Below are 19,968 nucleotides of genomic sequence, written 5' to 3'. Positions count from 1 at the left end.
AGGCGTGTCACAGCAGACCTGGCCTTTGTCTGACAGCAAAGGACTCCAGGAACACCTTCTGAAACTGGAAGCAAAGCTCCCAACAAATGTGAGGGATTCTGGAAAGGGGTACAATGCGATTCCCAAGGAGCCCGTGACCCCAAACAGATGAGTGCTGCTGCAGTGGGTGACGGAGGTCACAAGGACGCTCTGACTCCAGAATGAGGTCGGTGCAGCACCTGATGCTGCTGGGGAAAGAGGAGTCACTACTGTTTACAACAAACCCTCTGGTGCGAGATCTGGTGCGAGACGAACGTGTCTGTGACACACCTCACCGTGGGCAGCGAGGCTCGGCTCCCTCCGCCTGCAGGTTAGCTCTGTGCTGCCGATGCTGACCCAGCGCAGCAACTAGTCCCAGCTCTGTGCTGCCGATGCTAACCCAGTACAGCAACTAGTTCCAGCTTTGTGGCTGCTGATGCTGATGCTAACCTAGCACAGCAACTAGTCCCAGCTCTGTGCTGCTGATGCTAACCCAGTAAAGCAACTAGTTCCAGCTTTGTGGCTGCTGATGCTGATGTTAACCCAGCGCAGCAACTAGTTCTAGCTCTGTGGCTGCCTTGGACTTCTCTACTAGGAAAGCAAGTCAAGGACGTTAAGTGTGTGAAATGGTTGTTGTACCTGTTAGCTAGCTATAAAGTTACCTAACAAGAGGGAAAAGGAAGTGGGATGGGAGGTACCTGAGGTAAGAACTCTCTCGCCAGGTCCAAGGCCTTTCTGTAGGCAGCATCGCCCTCCTGGTTCTGCTCTAGGACGTGGCTGACCAGGCCCACTGCTTTGGCTTCTTGGCCGTCGAGCACCCGTGCAGAGAAGATGAGCTCCTTGGCCAGGGACATCCCAATGGCGCGTGGCAGGCGCTGTGTCCCCCCTGTGGAGTGGAGGAGAGAGAAAATGCAGGCAATGATCTGCTACCTGTTAGGTCTAACATTTCAATATTTCATTTCTTCATTTATAAAAATAAACCAGGGCCATAAGTTTGTATGTCAGAATTAGTAACTGGAAAACTAATTCAATCTCTCTCTCTCTCTCTCTCTCTCTCTCTCTCTCTCTCTCTCTCTATATATATATATATATATATATATATATATATATATATATATATGTAAATATACAATATATATTTAATGCCTAAGTGACCATTAGGACCAAACAACCAGAACTATGGGAACGACCGGTCAACCAGTTGCTATGATGTGCGCTGATCACCAGGTGGCAGACACTCAATGCAGGAGCTGCCCCTGGTGGTAAGTGCATTCCCACAGCCAACCTCCTGTGGTCGGCCAACCTCCCACAGTCCCTCCCCCTGGCTGGCCGTGGGGTGATCAGGGGACCCCACCCGTGCACAAATTCATGCACCGGGCCCCTAGTTGGTTTACAAAATTAACACCAAGAAGTACTTGAGAAACTTCTGTCTTTACTAAGAGACTTGGCCCGGACTGCTCCCTGCAGTGCACTGGCGAGCTCCCGAATGGAACCCAGTCCTCACCAGCAGGAAGCAGGTGTGCACAGGGCCAGCTCACTGCACCTCGGCCACGCATGGGGGATGGAGGACAGGCCCAATGGCTTAGGTAAAACTCATCAATTCTGAGAAATTCAGCTCATGTGCTTTTAAAAAATCATTAGAGTAAATGACATGTGAACTAATTCCAATTTAATAAACATAAAAGCAGACAGTTACTGATAAAAATGGGCTTGGTGCCAAGTTATTTTTCAGTGCAGGCACTGACACTGAGGTTGGGAGCTCATTTGAGAGAAAGCGGGACAAGAGCAGGCACTATTCTTAAGAGACAAATGAAAAGATGCTCAAAGTCACTGATCATCAAAGATGCAAATTAAAACCACAATGAGCTACCACCTCACATCAGCCAGAATGGCTACCATCAACAAACAACAAATGCTGGTGAGGCTGTGGAGAATAGGGAGCCCTCGTGCACTGCTGGTGGGAATGCAGACTGGTGCAGCCGCTGTGGAGAATATTAGGGAGTTTCCTCAAAAATTTAAAAATGGAACTTCCATTTGACTTCTAGGAAATATCCTAAGAAACCAGAAACACCAATCAGAAAGGATATATGCACCCCTATGTTCATAGCAGCACAATTTACAATAGCTAAAATCTGGCAACAGCCCAAGTGCCCATCAGCAGATGAGTGGATTAAAAACTGTGGTACATCTGTACAATGGAATACTACACTGCTGTAAAAAGGAAGGAACTCCTACCATTTGCAACACCCTGGATGGAGCTGGAGACCATTATGCTAAGGGCAATAAGCCAATAAGAGGGGAAAAAAAATATTAAAAATATTAAAGGGTTTCACTTATTTGTAGAATCTAATGAACAAAATGAACTGACCAACAAAATAAGACAGAGAGGCATGGAACAGACTGACATACCTCAATGTGGAGTTGGGGGACAGGAAGAGATAAATCAAAGCACTTATACACTTACTAGAGGCCCAATGCACAAAATTCGTGCATGGGGTGTGTGTCCCTCAGCCCCGCCTGCACCTCTCCAATCTGGGACCCCTTGGGAGATGTCCAACTGTCAGTTTAGGTGACCGACAGTTTGACAGCCCTTTCACAATCCAGGATCACTGACTCCTAACCACTCACCTGCCTAATGCCCCCATCTGCCCTTCCTTATAGGCCTGGTCACCCCCAACTTCCCTCCCCTGCTGGCCTGATCACCCCCAACTCCCTCCCGCTGGCCTGATCACCCCTAACTTTCTGTCAGCCTGACCTTGCCCCTAACTGCTCTCCTCTGCCTGATCGCCCCTAACTGCCTCTGCCCCCACCACCATGGCTTTGTTGAGAACGAAGTTGGACATTTGGAAAACGGTCGGTTGACCTGGTTAGCATATTACCCTTTTAGTAATATCATTATATAGGATAGGATTGCTTAAATGGGAGGATAAAGCCTTTTTCAGCAGAAGGAGATGCTCTTGGCAAAAAAAAAAAAAAAAAAAAAAAAAAATACATAACCCCTATATTTGGACTGATAGCCAGCCATATGCACTATACTGCCAAACCGGTCATTAAAAAATTGAACTGCTTTCTTACACCTTACACCAAACAGCTGTTGCCCTTGAAATCCCTCTTCAGCCCCCACAGTAGATTCTGCCTTCACCCAGATTAGGTTCTGATTGGTCAGTTTCTATTCCAGTCAGCATCAAAAGCTCTACCTCCTAGGCAGCCATTGGCTCCTCAGGGAAATCCAGAACGGCCCCGCCTTCACATCGGCACCAACCCTTCAGTCATGCCCCCAGTCTGCCACCAGATGTATCTCTGGCTGCTCTGAGAAGTGGCACCTCAGGTCTGTGCTGGTGGCAATTCTGAATTCTCATCTCTGACCTAACCTTCTTACAGTGCGAGCTCCGTGAAGGCAAGCATTTGTCTTGTTCGTTCTTAGTTCACTCATAGGCTTTACCTGTGTCTATGCATCTATGCTAGCACTGCATGGTGACTGGTGGAGCCGTCATTTCAATCATCACAGTCACTGCCTTTTTATACAGAAAGATATGCATAGCCCATGGACATGGGCAATGGGGACTGGGTGGAGGGGGGTGAAAGGGGAGGAATGGCAGACATCTGTAATACTGTCAACAACAAAAATATATCCTAAAAATATTTTAAAATTTAAAAAAAAAATTTTTTTAGAGTAGGCACTATTGGTAGCTTCAATATGAAACAGGGACCCTGTTAAAATTCGTCTAGACCTTGTCCTTAGAGTAGCAGGCCAGGCCCTGGTGGCCCGGAGACAAGGAATGGCTGATTGCTAAGTTTCAGAGGAGATAATGCACACAAGCTCAAGTGTCCGGGTTGGCCACAAAGTTTACACCTTTTTTCTGCATTATTACCAATGACAATTAAAACTGGGAAGGTGATTCCATACAAAAACCAACTTCTGCCTGATAGTGAGCCACTCACAGCTGCTCCACCTCTAGACCTTCCCAAGGAAGGCAGCCACTCTTCTTACCTCTGTCAACATCAGAAAAATGAAAATAAAGACCACAAGTTTCAAGAATCACATTCCCTTGGTGGAGTCAGCCATCCCCACCTGTCTCCCAGCCAAAGCCTGCTCACTGGAAGGATGTGGTTTCAGCAATCATATTAAGAACCCTGACCAATACTTAGAAAATATGGGTGTTTAAGTCTGGCCAGTGTGGATCAGTGGTTGAGCATCGACCTATGAACCAGGAGGTCAGGGCACATGCCCTGGTTGTGGCTCCATCCTCAGTGTGAGGTGTGCAGGAGGCAGCCGATCATTGGTGCTCTCTCAGCATTGATGTGTCTCTCTCTCTCTCTCTCTCTCTCTCTCTCTCTCTCTCTCTCTCTCTCCTTTCCTCTCTGAAATCAATAAAAATATATTTTTTTTAAAAAAGTTAAGAAAATACGGGTGATTGAGGCTGACATTTTCAACAGGGACTGCTCTTTGACATCAACCGAAGAGTGCAGCTTCTGGGAAGTGCAGTCGCTATTCCCTCCGTTTACGCTGCCCAAGCAGCAGAAATGGTGAGTCCATGTGCTTTACTCGTATGGCAGGACACGTCTGAAAAGATGCGAAGCACTAACACATGTCAATCTATCCATAGGATGCTGTTGCTCAGGGCAGTAAAGGCAGATCTGAGAACTGAGGGGCGAGCTGCTAGGAGAAGATACTGATGGTGCTTCCAAGGACGCTGGTGAGGACGGGGGATAAGCGATACAACCGGAGAGCGGGTTCACTCCGGCAGCTGCGGGGCTGCCGGGAGAGGCGGAGCTTCCGGAGACAGTCAGCATGACAAGCTCAGCGCTAGGGAATGACTCCTCTTGGTGTTCTGTACAAAGTTTAAGGTAGACTGGTCAAAATAGCGTCTGTGACCCTCAATGGTCATTGTTCATATGGCACTTTTTATTCAGTTGAAACTCAATATTCTGCAAGTCCATAAAGCTTAAGCTCAGTTATCATATCATTTTGCTTATACTAGCACATCCTCCAGGAATGAGGATTTTGTAAAAATTAACAAAAGAACAGCCATGAAACTAACAGCAGGCACACATTCTCATGCTTTTCTTAATGGACTAAACGCTGGGGCCTGTGTCAGGGTGAGAGGCCGCTGAAAGCAAAGGACCTGGGGGAGATCCTCACCTGGGTCACCACGGACTGCACCCAAGACATGCCCTGCTGGCGACATCAGAGCCAGCGACTCGGGGCTCTCGCGTAAGAGGAGTCACTGCGTTTGTAAGGGGCAGGCCACGCAGCCGGTCTTCCAGGTTCGCCCAGCTTGCAGCATGCGTCAGAACTGCCTTCTTCAGCAGGTGGAACACTGTCCCAGCCTATGGGTCCGCTGTGTCTTGTGCATTCGTTCGCCAATGGGCAGCCGGTTGCTTCCACCTTTTGGCTATTAGGGGCAAAGCCGCTATGGTATGTGTGCACGATTGTTTGAAACCTGCTTTCAGTTCTTTGCCTGTGACAGCCAGAGCAGAACTGCTGGATCCTGGAGGGGTTCCATGTTTACTTTTTTGAGGAACAGCCACATCTTCCTTAGCAGCTGCACCATTTTTATTCCCGTTAAGAGGGCGCGATGCTCCGTTTCGCCATAGGAACACTCGTTCTTTCTGTTGTTTACTTCAATAGCAGCCACCCTACGGTGTGAAGTGGCACTCACTGTGGTTCTGACTTGCATTTCCCAAAAACTCCTGATGCTGTCATGTGCTTATTAGTCACTGTATCTTCTTTTTTTGGCAAAAAGTCTACTTAAGTCCTTTGCCGAAAAAATGGGCAAAGGACTTAAGTAGACTTTTTGCCAAAGTCTACTTTGTACGAAAGAAGAGTTTTAAGTTCTTACGAAGTTTTAAGTTGTAGGAATTCTTTTTATATTCTGACTATTAATCCCCTTTCAGCTAAATAAAGGGTGAGGAATGTCTGGCCTGTCCTATAAGCTCACAAAATCATTTGGTCTGGCCCTGCTAAAGCATTAGGGGCGAGTTAATTAAATGTTTGACCAAATACGGCAAACTAATTTTTATGTTGATAATTTTGTCTGCCCTGGAAATTATAAGATTCCAAATTGCCCTTGGCAGAGGCGTTCCCCATCCCTGAGCTAAATGATCAGCAAGTATTTCCATGGGTGGCCCTTTCACTCTGCTGACAGTGTCTGACGCACAAAAGCTTTATTTTGATGAAACCTAATCTGTTTTCTTTTGTTGCCTGTGGCTTTGGTATCATGTCCAGAAAATCATGGCCCGGTTAATGTCACTGAGCTTCCCCATGGCTTTCTTCTAAGAGTGTTTTGTAGCTTCCATTCTTACATTAAGGTCCTCGATCCATTTCTAGGTAATTTTTACATGGTGTAAGGCAGCGTTTTTCAACCGCTGTTCCTGGTGTGCCGTAGGTGCAGACAAGACAAGAATTTTATAATTTTTCACTATTTTGTTTACTTAATATTTCATAATAAAGTAATTATAAAATACTTCCTTTGTGTTTATTTGATTCCTATTCAAGAGAATTACTTTATATATAGTCAATATAGGCACAGAGTTAAATTTTTTAACATTTTCTAATGGTGGTGTGCCTCGTGATTTTTTTCATGAAACAAGTGTGCCTTTGCCCAAAAAAGGTTGAAAAACACTGGTGTAAGGAACGGGTCCAGCTTCATCCCTCTCCAGGTGGAATTTTCAAAATGGTCTTCCCAGCCATTTGAAAGGGGCTGTCTTACGTAGTTACGCAAACACTGGCCTGAGCCGACGCCTGGCTAACGAGGTTTCTGCCAGGCCCACCTTCCTCGGCAGCCCGTTTGCAGAGACCAGAGACCTCCGTGGGCCTGCTTTTACGTCAGTGGAGTGAAGACAGCCGCCCCTCTGCACCAGGAATACACAACTTGTGACTTCAGTGTCATAAAGACGACGTAGCCTGTTCAGTTTGTCTGTCTCAGTTAATCCTGCCCGTGTGAGCCGAAACTGCAGGAATGAAGCGTGTGCGGGGGACGGAAGCCACGTCTGGCTGATGGGACCCAGATTTCATGTGCACTCAGGAGCAGTTCCCGAGATAGAAACTCTCTGCCAACATGCTGCCCGGCTTGGAAGCAAACACACATCATCACCTCACTAGGGAGCGGGCTCAGTGCGGCACCCGCATCCCAGACAAGTGCCCAGACCCGGTGTGAAAGGAAAAGGGCAGATTTTAAGTTCAAATGCAAACAGGTGCACTAGAGGGGATTCACCCTACTGCACCTTTCATTCTGAATATTAAGTTCTAATATCAACAGAGTTGAGTATCGTTCTCACGGGCATCAAGTTCGGGATCACTCAGGGGCCACCTCTAGATACACTCTTGGGGACCGACAATTTAAACAACAGAGTTAAACAAAATGGTCCCCCATGACAACAGCCCTCCCGCAAGCAGGACCCCCATGCTGACACTTTCACACTCTCGCTGCGTCCATCCCACAGCCTCCAGCATGGAACCTGCCCCCGGGCACTGAGTCAGATCTCAGGAATAGGGCTCAAACTACCCGGGTCTGCTTCTTACCTACTATGTGATAACTAAAGAGCAATTATGAAATGAATGCACGGTCTGAACTTGTTTGGTAAAACAGGTGTGTGAGGTACACAGTATAAACCGGTACATACATGTATCAGATATGCCTATACAGTATGTGTTTCTGTGGAGCCAGCTCTGCTTATTATTTCCCAAAGTTCCGCATTGTGTGGTCACGACACTGGACTAGGAACACAGCCACAGTACAGAGACACAGAGCCAGCCACTGAGCGCAAACATCGAGTCACTTCCTGCCCACGTTGCCAGGAAGCACTGTGCTCCCTGGGGCTGCCCGCGTCCTCAGACACCAAGGTGTCTGCCAGCAGCTCACAGGCGGGCACCGCACTACCGAGGGCAGGAGCCAAGCCCACGGGCCAGGACCGCAGCTACTGCTGAGTGGTGACCTTACGGCACATTTTGCTTCCACAAAACCCACTGTTCCCCAGTTCCTTTATCACCTACTGAGCAGGCCTCCTGGGGTGCATGACCCTGACGCGGTGCAGCAGAGGACAGGGAGGGGCTGAGACGCAGCGCCATGGCCATAGCCCTGCCTTCTAACAGTAGCAGAGTTCATGTGTGACTGTCGCCAAGGCTCCCGCCTGCTCTAAACAAGGGGCCTCCTGTCTGAGGCAGCTGAGGCTCTGCGCTTCCATGGCTCCAGCATTCCCAGAGACAGGGCCCTGCGAAGCCACTGCTGGGAACATGGAGGCAAATGACAGGGAAAGCAGGGGCAGTGACAGCACCAAGAGCGCTGCTGCCTGGAGCAGCCCCGCCCTGTGGGTTCCTTCACTCTGTTGGGCGTGTGGACAGAGCTGTGGGTTACACCAAGCCCTTGGGCCTGAAGCTCACGCTCCTGTGGGAAACTTGCACCCGGCACACATGGCACCTGCAGAAACCCACCGACAGCAGGCGTGGGGTCAGGGGCTCTGAGGTGACCGGCTGAGGCACAGGAGACAGGAAGGCATGGGTGGCAGCAGGAGCAGCCTGGGGTGAGGTGGGGGGGAATGGGGGCTGATCCGGGTCTACTCTGAGGGTGACAGGAAGAGAGCGCCTTCTGCCGTGTCGTGAGGAGGTCACTGTCCAGCACACGCTCTGTCACTGCACGCCAAGGAGACGGAGGGTGAGGCGGACGTCCATACTGCTTCGGCAGGGCACCAGCAGACCAGACGCCGCACAGTCCCTCAGCCTCAGCCCCCGCTGCCTCCTCACACAGGAAGACCCTGTCTTTCTTTTGGGGGAACGTCCCGCCTGCCTGCAGCCTGGCACAGTGGAAGGTCCCACCAACGGGCTGAGGGCTGATCTCGCTCTCTACCCTGGCCCAGCTGCAGGCATCCGAGTCAGGTCTGGTCCGCTGCTGTTGCCCTCAGGACTGGGTCCTGATGGGTGAGCTGGTGACTCGGAGACTTTCTGAGCTCACAGGCAATGCCGCGGCCGCGATGTGAAGACCTGCTGATTCCTGTGCTGTGACCCAGCCACTGTGTGGGCTGTTTGTCCCGCTGCCTCCGTCTGTGCTCTGAACACTGCTCATGGCCAGGCACCGAGGCTGGAAACCTCACAAGGAAGTTCCTGTCCATCTAGGACGGCCAGAGGCCATTTCTGTTACACGCTCTTCAGCACCATGAATGATGCAATAACATGACTAGTTTTGCTTTTCTCTTTCAGAAGTAGATAAAGCTAAATGGGAGTTCATGTTTTACTCTTTGCAAGTAAAATCCATTTGTTCAAGGTGTTGGCTGGTGACCTAACATTTGCAGACACTGTCCCAGGTGCTGAACTAGCACTGGGGCACCAGAGACCATCCCGTCTTATGAGGCTTATTCTCTTAAAGGAGGAGAGAGAAGAAAGAGGCAGCAAACAAGCACCGAGGAATGAACGAAGTGTTACAGAGAAGTAAAGCAGGGATCCTGTCAAGATGGCGAATTGAGATTGGGTGGTGGGGAGGACCCGCTGGAGAGTATGAAGCCGTGTCTGAATGCTCAGGAGGCAGCACGTGAAGATGAGGCGGGACAGGGGCGATGAGATCAGCCGCAGGAAGGCCGCTGGAGCTGCTGGAGGAGGAGGATGCGAGGGGAGGGGCAGAGAGGGGCTGACAGTCCAGTCCGGGTGCAGATCACTCAGACGCAGGTAGTTTTACATCTGTATCTACACCCGCCCCTGGAGGGCTCTGAGGGGAAAGTGGCGTGGTCTGTGTTTTAGAAGATGCTTTGGAAGCTGGAGGAGATGACGGGCAAGATAAAGGCAGGGTGCCCAGGGGCTGCAGTCCCGCCCAAGCGCGGCGTGATGGCAGACTGGACTGAACGGGGCAGTGAAGGAAGCTGAAGGGGCTGATGAAATGAGTATGGGAAAGGGAATCAATGCCAAGCCCAGATTTCTGGTTAGGTGCATGCCTAGAAGGTGGTGTGCTTGCTGACACTGAGAGAGGAGGGACAGTGTGCTCTGGCCATGTTAAGTATGCCTTTAGGGTACATATGTGAGTGGTCAGGCATGGAATTGGATATGCAGGCTGTTTGTCAATGATCACTACCATACAGATGGCACTCAAAGCCAGGGGCCTGGATAGGTCACCAGGGAGACTGCTCACAGATAAGGAGCGGAGGAGGAGCCAGCAAGGGCCCGAGCAGTGCCCCCTGAAGTAGACTGCGGTGGTAAAGAGCAGGGGAGATGGTGCTCAGCTACAGACACCAGGGATGCGGTCACGTCTCCACGGACACCTGGAGCATGGCGCCGCCTCATGACCGGGAGGCGAGCCAGCAAAAGTTAAATCCGCAAACTGCAGATGGTGCAGCAGAAAGACATCCCTGAGCTGCTGAGCTTACAGAACCGGCCCTGCCCCAGTCGGGATATTACGAGGTATTTCCTTATGCCTAAGCTACCTGGAATGGGATTCCTGTTATTTGTACCAAAAACGGCTGGGAGGACAGCTGGGCTGAGGAAGGAGACTTGGACACACATTCTGAGGAATGGCAGGCAAACACATTGGAGAAATATGGTGGGACTTCTGGGCAGGATGACTTGCACATCTGAGATTTGTGGTCATGAGCTGAGTCAGCACAGAACAGGCAGAGAAGCTGCAACTGACCTGGACAGTGTAGGAAGAGGGGAGAAGCCAGGTAATGGCAAGAGCTGCCCTTTGCTGAGCAGACACGGCCTGCCTGTGGAGCTGCTCATTAAACCCTCACAATCCCGGGGCCGGTGTGGAGATGGTCAGGTATCTAAAGGAAGCCATCATCACAAAGGAGCCTACGTCTAAACTGGGCGGGGAGAGGAGGGCGTGGCTAGTAAGCGTGTCCATGGACGTGGTGGTCAGTGAGGTCAGGACAGCTGACAGGTGCGGATGCTGCAGTGAGGGGTAGGAAATCTGGATTCCGAATGCAGATGCTGTGGGTAATGTGCAAGCCCGGGGCATTATGGGGAGTGGGGAACACTGGGCTCAGACGGGAAGGAGGGAAAGATTTCTGCCGATGCAATCACAGCTGAACTTCGGCCGTGGGGCCGGCATAACTGGCCTGTAAACAGGGTTTATCACCGTGCTCCGGACAGGTTTTCTGTGTTCTAAAACCTCCTCCCAGCCCAAGCAGCCACATCAAGCCCTGCTCCTCAACTGAGCGGCATCTGACCCGACCCTGTGCACTGCTTGAGCACGCTCACTCCGTGGCCGTGAGCTCGCAGGCATGTTCCGCACATGCTTCCCAACAGAGGACGAGTGTCGAGTGAGCATCACGGGGCCGTGGAGGTAGCTGTTGGCAGTGGGCCGCGCTACGTGACGCCACCAAATCCCCCCTGCCGCCGCCCACCTGCGGATGCGCAGCATCTTCAACAAGATCTACGGTTTCACTTTATTCATCCGCTTCCTTGAAACATTATGTTCGACCACAAAATTCTGGGACAGCTTCTCAAGGCTGGGCCTGCAAAGATCCCAATGGCCGTCCTCTAATGTCTCTGTCCTTGGCCTGACTTCTCTTCTCCGGTGATCGCACGCGGGCCAAATCCAGCCCGCCAGGCCTTGCAATGTGGCCCGCACCGCGCTGTCATCACTGCACTCCGCTGTCAGTTTATGACATTGTCAGTTTATGACTGTTCAGTAAACCATTCGGCCCGCGATTTAGGCTGGATTTTAGATTTTGGCCCCTTCTCTGATTGAGTTCGACACCCCTAGAAGGGCTGCTGGCGCCTTGCCGTCATCATGTCTGCAAACCGGCAGCAGGGAGGAAGAAGGGGGAGGGCAGAGGGTGCTGATCACGTCTAGCCAACAGCGCGGCTTCCACTCGCGGCGCAGGCCTGGCTCCCACCGGCCACGGAGGGGCAAGGCCCCCTTCTTGCCAGGGTCCTGACGCAGAGAGGAGATAAACCTGGGCTCCCCTCTAGGCAGCGGTTCTCCCCTCCTGACGCCGGGGCCCTCTGATACAGCCCCTCATGTGGTGGTGACCCACCGTAACATTATTTTTGTTGCTGCTTCATAACTGTAATTTTGCTACTGTTAATGAATCTTAATGTCGTGACCCACAGCTTGAGAACCGCTAGCGGAGTCGCCTAAGACCATGGGAAAACACAGATATTTACATTACGATTCATAACAGTAGCAAAAAATACGTTTATGAAGTAGCAACAAAAATAATTTTATGGTTGGGGGTCACCACAACATGAGGAGCTGTATGAAAGGGCCGCGGCATTAGGAAGGTGGAGAACCTCTGCTCTAAGAGAACATGAAATGGCTGGCACTATTTAATTACGTAGCAAAATGTTTATGCTTATGTGCTATTTGGATTTGAAATGTTATATTCCCGCTCAGATCCCGCACCCCAGGCATGGTGTCCTGGGCTTACACCACTCACAACAAACTGGAAGCAGCACCTCCAGCTCACCAGGGGCTTAGAAGCAGCCCGGTTTGCGCCGGGAAGGCGGCAATGGGATGGCCGCCTCCTGTCTCCTGCCCGGCCGCCTCGCCTCCTGGGCACGCGGGCCCCGGGCCCCGGGAGGGGGCAGCCACTCAACATTCAGACGCTGCTTTCCTTTCATTATATTTATCTGTATCTAAATAATTTGAAAAACAAGCCTTGTTTGACATCTGACAATCAACTGCAATGTAAAATGTAAATCACAGAATGTAACTTACGGCTTTGGATTATAAATTAGGTTTTCGTAATATTTACAAGGGAGAAGACAGCAAGTATGTTATGTTTTCATTTTGAGGGAGGTTCTCTTTTAGCCTTTATGCTCCCTTTTATTACGACTTCGTGGAAAAGGAAGCCATATGACAAAGGCGACCCTTACAGCAAACACTTCAAGCTGAAAGTTGCATGGATACTGCACTGAGGCAGCTGTTGATAGGATCAGAGTGATCTGATTGTACAAGTCGATGTCAGCTTTGAATTACTTGTAAACCCCCCTCACGGACAGAGAGGCTCACCTGAGGCTATTTATATTTTTCCTAGCGCCACGGAGGGAACGCTACAGAACCGCGGGCTACGGGTCCAGCCCAGCGCCCCTGTGCCTGATCGCTGTGGAGTCTACCAGAGGGCATTGGGCAAGCACTGTCTCCCTCGATCTGGGCGAGATGCTTACAAAACTGGCTTCCTTTCACAATGAAACACCAGGGTCAGAGAGGACTGTGCTACATAAACAAACATGGTATGCTTACTGGTCTCCTAATAGATGTGTCACAGTCATGCCAAAAGCATAAAAATATTTATCCTTCAATCTGTGACCAATGTTCAAAGTGTTGTAATACTTTCTATTCCCCGAGGCTTTGTCGGGTGTCATAAAGCCATGAGGAAACATACCCACAGGGCGAGGGAGGGTGGGGGGAAGGGGGTGGACGACGAAGTGGGAGGAAAGGAGAAGGAGGGAGATAAACAGGACAGGAATAACTGAGGAGGAAAACCTAACTGGGTAAAGCCAAAACCGATTTGGCTCAATGGATAGAGCATCGGCTTGGGGACTGAAGGGCCCTGGATTCGATTCCGGTCAAGGGCATGTACCTTGGTTGCCGGCACATCCCCAGTAGGGGGTGTGCAAGAGGCAGCTGATCGATGACTCTCTCTCATAGATGTTTCTAGCTCTCTATCTCTCTCCCTTCCTCTCTGTACAAAATCAATAAAATATATTTCTTTAAAAAAAAAAAAAAAAAAAAGTCCAGCAGAACCTATTTGGATACATCAGCTTGACCTCTACATGGCTTATGCTAAAGGAGCATCAGAAAAGCTTAACAATGTTTAAGAAGTACGGCAATGTTAAAAAGATTGGACAGAAACATTTCCCCCCCAATCAAAATAAGCTGAGAGGCAAGAAACTAAAACTTCTGTGATACAGCTTTCATTAGTATTTATTACAGAAAGCATTCTTGACTACTATCCCCTTCACTGACAGAGAAAGAGATATACCAAAGTATTATTCATTAAGTACAAAATTACATTTATTTAAAAACTAGAGGCCTGGTGCATGAAATTTGTGCATGGGGGGTGGGTCTCCTCAGCCCAGCCTGCACCCTCTCCAATCCCGGACATCCTTCTCACAATCCTGCATCACTGGCTCCTAATCACTCACCTGCCTGATCACCCCTCACAGCAGCTCACTGGCCTGGTTGCCTCATGCAGCCTGCTTATTCAGTAGTTTGGTCGTCCCTCACTAACTCCCCTGCCAGCCTGGTTGTAGAAAGCCATCTTGTGAGGGCATGATGGTCAATTTGCATATTATCTCTTTCTTATATATTATAGGATATGAACATGCGCTTTTCACAACAAATATTTGCTGAGGCTTTGCTATATCTTTTTTTTTAATTTCTGAAAAATATATTGTTATATCAAGATGAAAGGTAAAATCTAATTAAAACGACCCACCAGCACTCCACGCTCCCCTGCCATCTACCCTGGCCGTTCCTGCCAGAGCTCCCTCCCCCCAGCACAGCCCAGGCAAATGGCCTTGGCCAGAGTCAGGCCTCTCTTGCCCCTGTGTCTTGAGGAGCAATGGAAAGATGAAGGAAATGACTCGCTCCATCAGTTCAAGCAAAGACTTCGGCAAGCCTGTCTGAAGCTGTGCAGCTAGATCACACTCCCTGTGAGGGTGGGCACGGTCTGTGTCCAGGCTGCCTGACACGGGAGGGAGCTACTAGCCACATGTGACGACTTGCAACATGGCTAGTGGGCTGGCATTTTGATTTGAGTAAATGTTAATCACGGTAAATGTGAACAGCACGGGCCAGCAGCCATGGTGCGGACGTCAGCCTGCTCTCCTGCTCCTAAGCCTCCCAGGAGCTCCTTTCTGATCGTGATGTTTGTTTCTGTTGCAAAACCAAAGAAACCTGTTAAGCTCTGTATAGTTCACTTAAACATGCAATGCCACCGAGGTGTGGTGTCTGCACGCCCCAGCAACAGACTATGTGCCACGGTCTAGGTAACTTCTGTTGTGCCAAACGAGAAGGGAAATGTCCAGAAACCAAGGATTCATCTATTCTTACAATACAGATGCACCAAATGCAAGGGAAGTGGGTATCTGGTAACTGGACCTGAGCGGGGGGTCTTTCACTCAGCATTCAGCATAACCCCAGCCCGGTTTGAAGTTAATACAGTAACTGCCCAGAGAAAAGAAAACTCATGGAAGCGATTCAATGGACTCTTCTGTATTCCGATTGCTATCTAGTGGTATACATTCACAAATTACTATTGCTCCTTTTTAGATTACTTGTAAATATACTAGAGGCCCGATGCAAGAAATTCGTGCACGAGTAGGCCTTCCTTCCCCTGGCTGCTGGCACCAGCTTCCCTCTGGCACCCAGGACCCGGGCTGGCTTTCCTCTGGCCGCCGGCAGGCACCGGGACCCGGGCTGGCTTCCCTTTGGCCGCCGGCAGGCACCAGGACCCGGGCTGGCTTCTCTCTGGCCGCCGGGACCCGGGCTGGCTTCCCTCTGGCCCTCGGCAGGCACCAGGACCCGGGCTGGCTTTCCTCTGGCCGCCGGCAGGCACCTGGGACCCGGGCTGGCTTCCCTCTGGCCGCCGGCAGGCACCGGGACCCGGGCTGGCTTCCCTCTGGCCGCCGGCAGGCACCCGGGACCCGGGCTGGCTTCCCTCTGGCACCCAGGACCCGGGCTGGCTTCTCTCTGGCCGCTGGCAGGACCGGGACCCGGGCTGGCTTCCCTCTGGCCGCCGGCAGGCACCCGGGACCCGGGCTGGCTTCTCTCTGGCACCCGGGACCCAGGCTGGCTTCTCTCTGGCCCTTGGCAGGCATCGGGACCCGGGCTGGCTTCTCTCTGGCCCTCAGCAGGCACCCGGGACCTGGGCTTCCCTGGCAGCCCCAGCTTCGTCCAGAAGGATATCTGGTCCAATTAGCATATTGCGCTTTTATTATGATAGATGTATGTAATCATGGTATCAAATGAATATGAGTAGGTCTACATATATGTATATTCCTGAGAACCTTAAAGAAAATTATTGATTAGTTTTGTTTAATACAGTGATATTCATCACATCACTGATGAAGCATACAAATGGTGAAACGAGTTAGCAAATTTAAAAGCTTCATATCTACAGATATGAGGAATTTCACTCCTCTGAGTTTTATCTACCTTTTTTTTGTTTTGTTTTAAATATATTTTATTAATTTTTTTTACAGACAGGAAGGGAGAGGGATAGAGAGTTAGAAACATTGTCCAGCTGCCTCTTGCACACCCGCTACAGGGGATGTGCCCACAACCAATGTACATGCCCTTGACAAGAATCAAACCTGGGACCTTTCAGTCCACAGACCGATGCTCTATCCACTGAGCCAAACCAGTTTCGGCTCTACCTACCATTTTAAACTTTTTAAAAAATCTCTTAAACACTGAAGAGAATTATGCAGCACTACCACCTAACCAAACAGACGGTACTAGGGTAGCACAGGCACCATGCAGTCTGGCCTTAGGGAGAATCTGTCTCCCCACCGCTAAACAAGCAGCACTGTTTCCGTTACTGACTGTGCACTGTAAGCTCCCCCAAAACTCAGTGGCTTAAAACAACACGCACTTATTCTTTCAGTCTTGGGTCAGGAACCCAGGGGTGGCGTCCCTCAGGAGCTGCAGTCCTCCAGCTCGCTCACCCGGGACGGGCAGACCCTCTCGGTCCTCCACAAGAGCACTCCACAGGCTGCGTCTTCAGATGGCAGTGCTCCTCAAGGTGAGCAATTCAAGGTAGAGCGGGCCCAGGACGGAGCCGTCTTCTCGTAACCCCCTGAGGAGTGACTCCCCGTCCTTCTGCCACAGTGAGTCAGGGCGACCAGTCTTGGTGGGGGGCCCACGGCTGTGAGCAGCGAGGCTGCCGGCGGCAGGACGAAGCTGACTCAGCAACACACTGTATAGGTCGTTTCTTCTGCCATCTGTCCTTTCTCAGAAAGGTACTGCCAGGCCACACTCAGAGTGTGTTTTCCAAAACTTCAAAATCACCTTTCATTCTTTCAAAATCAAGGAGCTGAACAAACATGCTAACTCTTCATCTTCTAAGAACACAGAGAAGGGGCGTGGAAGAGCGTGCATACTGAAGAAGCCCGTTGGAGAGCACACCCGAGACGCTCAGCCTTTGCCAACTCCGACAGGAGGGACGTGAACCACAGCAGTGTGCCCAGTGCCCTGACTTACCAGCAAGAAGACTAACAGGCTGACTGTATTTTATAAAAATCAAACCTTGATGTTTTATGTTTTCATTACATGAGGGTAGTAAAGGGCAGATAAGTGGAAAATACTCAATATCCAGATGTTTTCTCTCTGTATAACACAAGACACATGAATAAATAAAATCACAGCAAAATCTTATTGTTAAAAACACCGTGTGTAAGACTATTTAAAAATATTAATAATAACTATGGAGTGGACATGAAGATTTAAATACTTTTTATTTTCCATATCAAAAGCATGTTACATAATAAAAATTTGCAGATTCTGGCCCTGGATGGTTTTGTTTTGTAGTTAGAGCTTCGGCCCATAGAATGAAGGGTCCCAGGTTTGATTCTGGTCAAGGACACATGCCTCAATTGCAGGCTCGAACCCCGACCTGGGTCAGGGTGCATGTAGGAGACAATCAACTGATGTGCCTCTCTCACATCGATATTTCTCTCTTTTCCTCTCCCTCCCTCTCTTTCTCTCTCATTCCCCCTCCCTTCCACTCTTTCTGAAAAGCAATGGAAAAATATCCTCAGGTTAGGATTAAAAAGCAAACAAACCACCATTAGCATACTGAGAACTCCCTGTGTACTATATAATTTAACACATCTTATAATTTTTGCAGGAGTCTTATGAGGCCACTATTATTATTATCCTTCTTTGAAGAATCATTATATCGAAATGAAAAAAAGCAGAAGTAACAAATGATTATAAGAAATTACTACAAACAATTTATATGCAAAATAATTGTGCAATCTAAAAGAAATGGATAAATTACTACAAATATATAATCTTCCAAGACTGAATCATGAAGAAACAAAATATCTGAATGACTACTAACAAAACTACATCCAAACATTCAAAGAAGAATTAACACCTATCCTCGAAATTATTCCAAACACGGAAGAGAAGGAAAGGCTCCAAAGCTCATTTTCCAAGATCAGCATCACTTTAACACCAAAATCAAACACAGTACATAAAACAAAAAGAGCATTATAGGACAATATTCTTCATGAAAACAGATGCAACAATCTTTCAAAAATATTAGCAAGGTGGCCCTGGCCGGCTCGTTAGTTGGACCGTTATCTCACACACCAAAAAGGTTGCAGGCTCGATTCTCCGTCCGGGCACATACCCAGGTTGCGGGCTCAGCCATGGTTGGGGCATGTACAGAAACAAATCCACTCCTATATTTTCAACTCATCCGCGATAAAGACGGCAAAAATACACAATGTGGCAGAATAGTGTCTTCAATAAATGGTGTTGGGGAAAATGGGCAGAGACATGCATAAAAATGAAACAGTTTCTTACACTGTATACAAGAATAAAATCAAAATGTATTAAAGACATAAATGTAAGACCCAAACCTTAAACTCCTAGAAGGAAACATAAGCAATAAACTCTCTGATGTTGCTTAGTAATATTTTTTTGGATATGTGAGCAAGGGAAACAAAAAATATGTAAACAAATGGGACTTCATCAAACTAAAGAGTTTTTGCACAATGAAGGAAACCATCAACAAAATGAAGACAACCTATTGAAATATGCCTGACAAGGGATTAACATTCAAAATTTATAAAGAACTCATACAGTTTAACACCCCAAATAATCTGATTATAAATGGGCAAAGGATCTGAATAGGACATACTGATAGCCAACACAGATGGAAAGATGCTCACCATCAGAGAAATACACATTAAAACCATTATCAGATATCACCTTACACCTGTCAGAATGGCTATTATCAATACATCAACAAACAAGTGCTGGCCAGGATGTGGAGAAAAGAAACTGTTGGTGGGAATGCAACCACTGTGGAAAAACAGTATGGAGATCCCTTAAAAATTAAAAACAGAACTACTTTATGACCCAACAATCCTACTACTAAGCAGAAATCCAAAACACTAATTCAAAATGATAGCTGCACCCTTATCTTCACTGCAGCATTATTCACAACTAGTGGCCCGGTACACAAAATTCATGCATGGGGTTTGTCCCTCAGCCCAGCCTGCATCCCCTCCAGTCTGGAACCCACAGGGATTGGGCCTAAGCTGGCAATCAGACATCCCTCTCACAATCTGGCTCCTAACCACTCACTCACCTGCCTGCCTGCTTGATTGCCCATAACCACTCTGCCTGCCAGCCTTCTTGCCCCCAACTGCGTCCTCCTTGCCGCCTGCTCATCCCCAACTGCCCCCACCAGCCTCAACACCCCCAAGTGCCTCCCCTCCCCGCAGCTACCCGCTAGCCTGCTTGCCCCCAACTGCCCCCTGGCAGCCTGCTTGTCCCAACTGCCCCCTCCTGGCTTGATCACCCCTAACCACCTCCATGGCTTTGCCCGGAAGGTCTGTGATCTAATTAGCATATAATATTGTATGTTTTCTGTAGTTGAAAAATAAGAACTTAAAAAAATAACAGACACACAAACTTCTGCCAACCTCCCACCTAGGCTCCCTGCTCTCAGAGGCTGGCCCGCCTCCGCCTGGTTGCATGCTCACCCCACTAGGGCTGCGTGGCAGGAAAAGGCCAGTGGCAGGAAAGACGTGGTTTCCCCTTGAGAGGAGGGTGCCGGGGCCAGTGGGCCATGCCTCCGCCTGGCACTTTCTGTGATCTCCTTCATAGAACAGCCTGCTTTTCTTTGTTAACTTTGAACAGAAAACAAACGGCAAAATGAGCAGAATAAAACAACATGATATTTCACAGTGACTAAAACTACATACCAGTGAGCATTACTCATTCCGGGAGGACGACCAGACACCCTGTGAAATGCAATACAGTAGCCGCCTCCCCT

General features: G+C 49.2%; 1 protein-coding gene across 4 annotated transcripts in view; it reads right to left on the bottom strand.

The window, feature by feature from the left end:
• AUH (AU RNA binding methylglutaconyl-CoA hydratase) overlaps positions 1–19,968 on the bottom strand; it is a 149,837-nt gene that overhangs the window by 15,038 nt on the left and 114,831 nt on the right. For all 4 annotated transcript variants that reach the window (XM_084899036.1, XM_084899038.1, XM_084899037.1 and 1 more), the window contains exon 7: positions 717–904. In XM_084899036.1, coding sequence (XP_084755162.1) covers positions 717–904 — 188 coding nt within the window. The remainder of the gene's footprint in view (positions 1–716; positions 905–19,968) is intronic.

Source organism: Pipistrellus hanaki (genome assembly GCF_964339955.1).
Source record: "Pipistrellus hanaki genome assembly, chromosome: 11".
NCBI lineage: Eukaryota > Metazoa > Chordata > Mammalia > Chiroptera > Vespertilionidae > Pipistrellus > Pipistrellus hanaki.
Note: the sequence above shows the minus strand (reverse complement) of the source record. Positions and strands in the feature narration are given on the sequence as shown.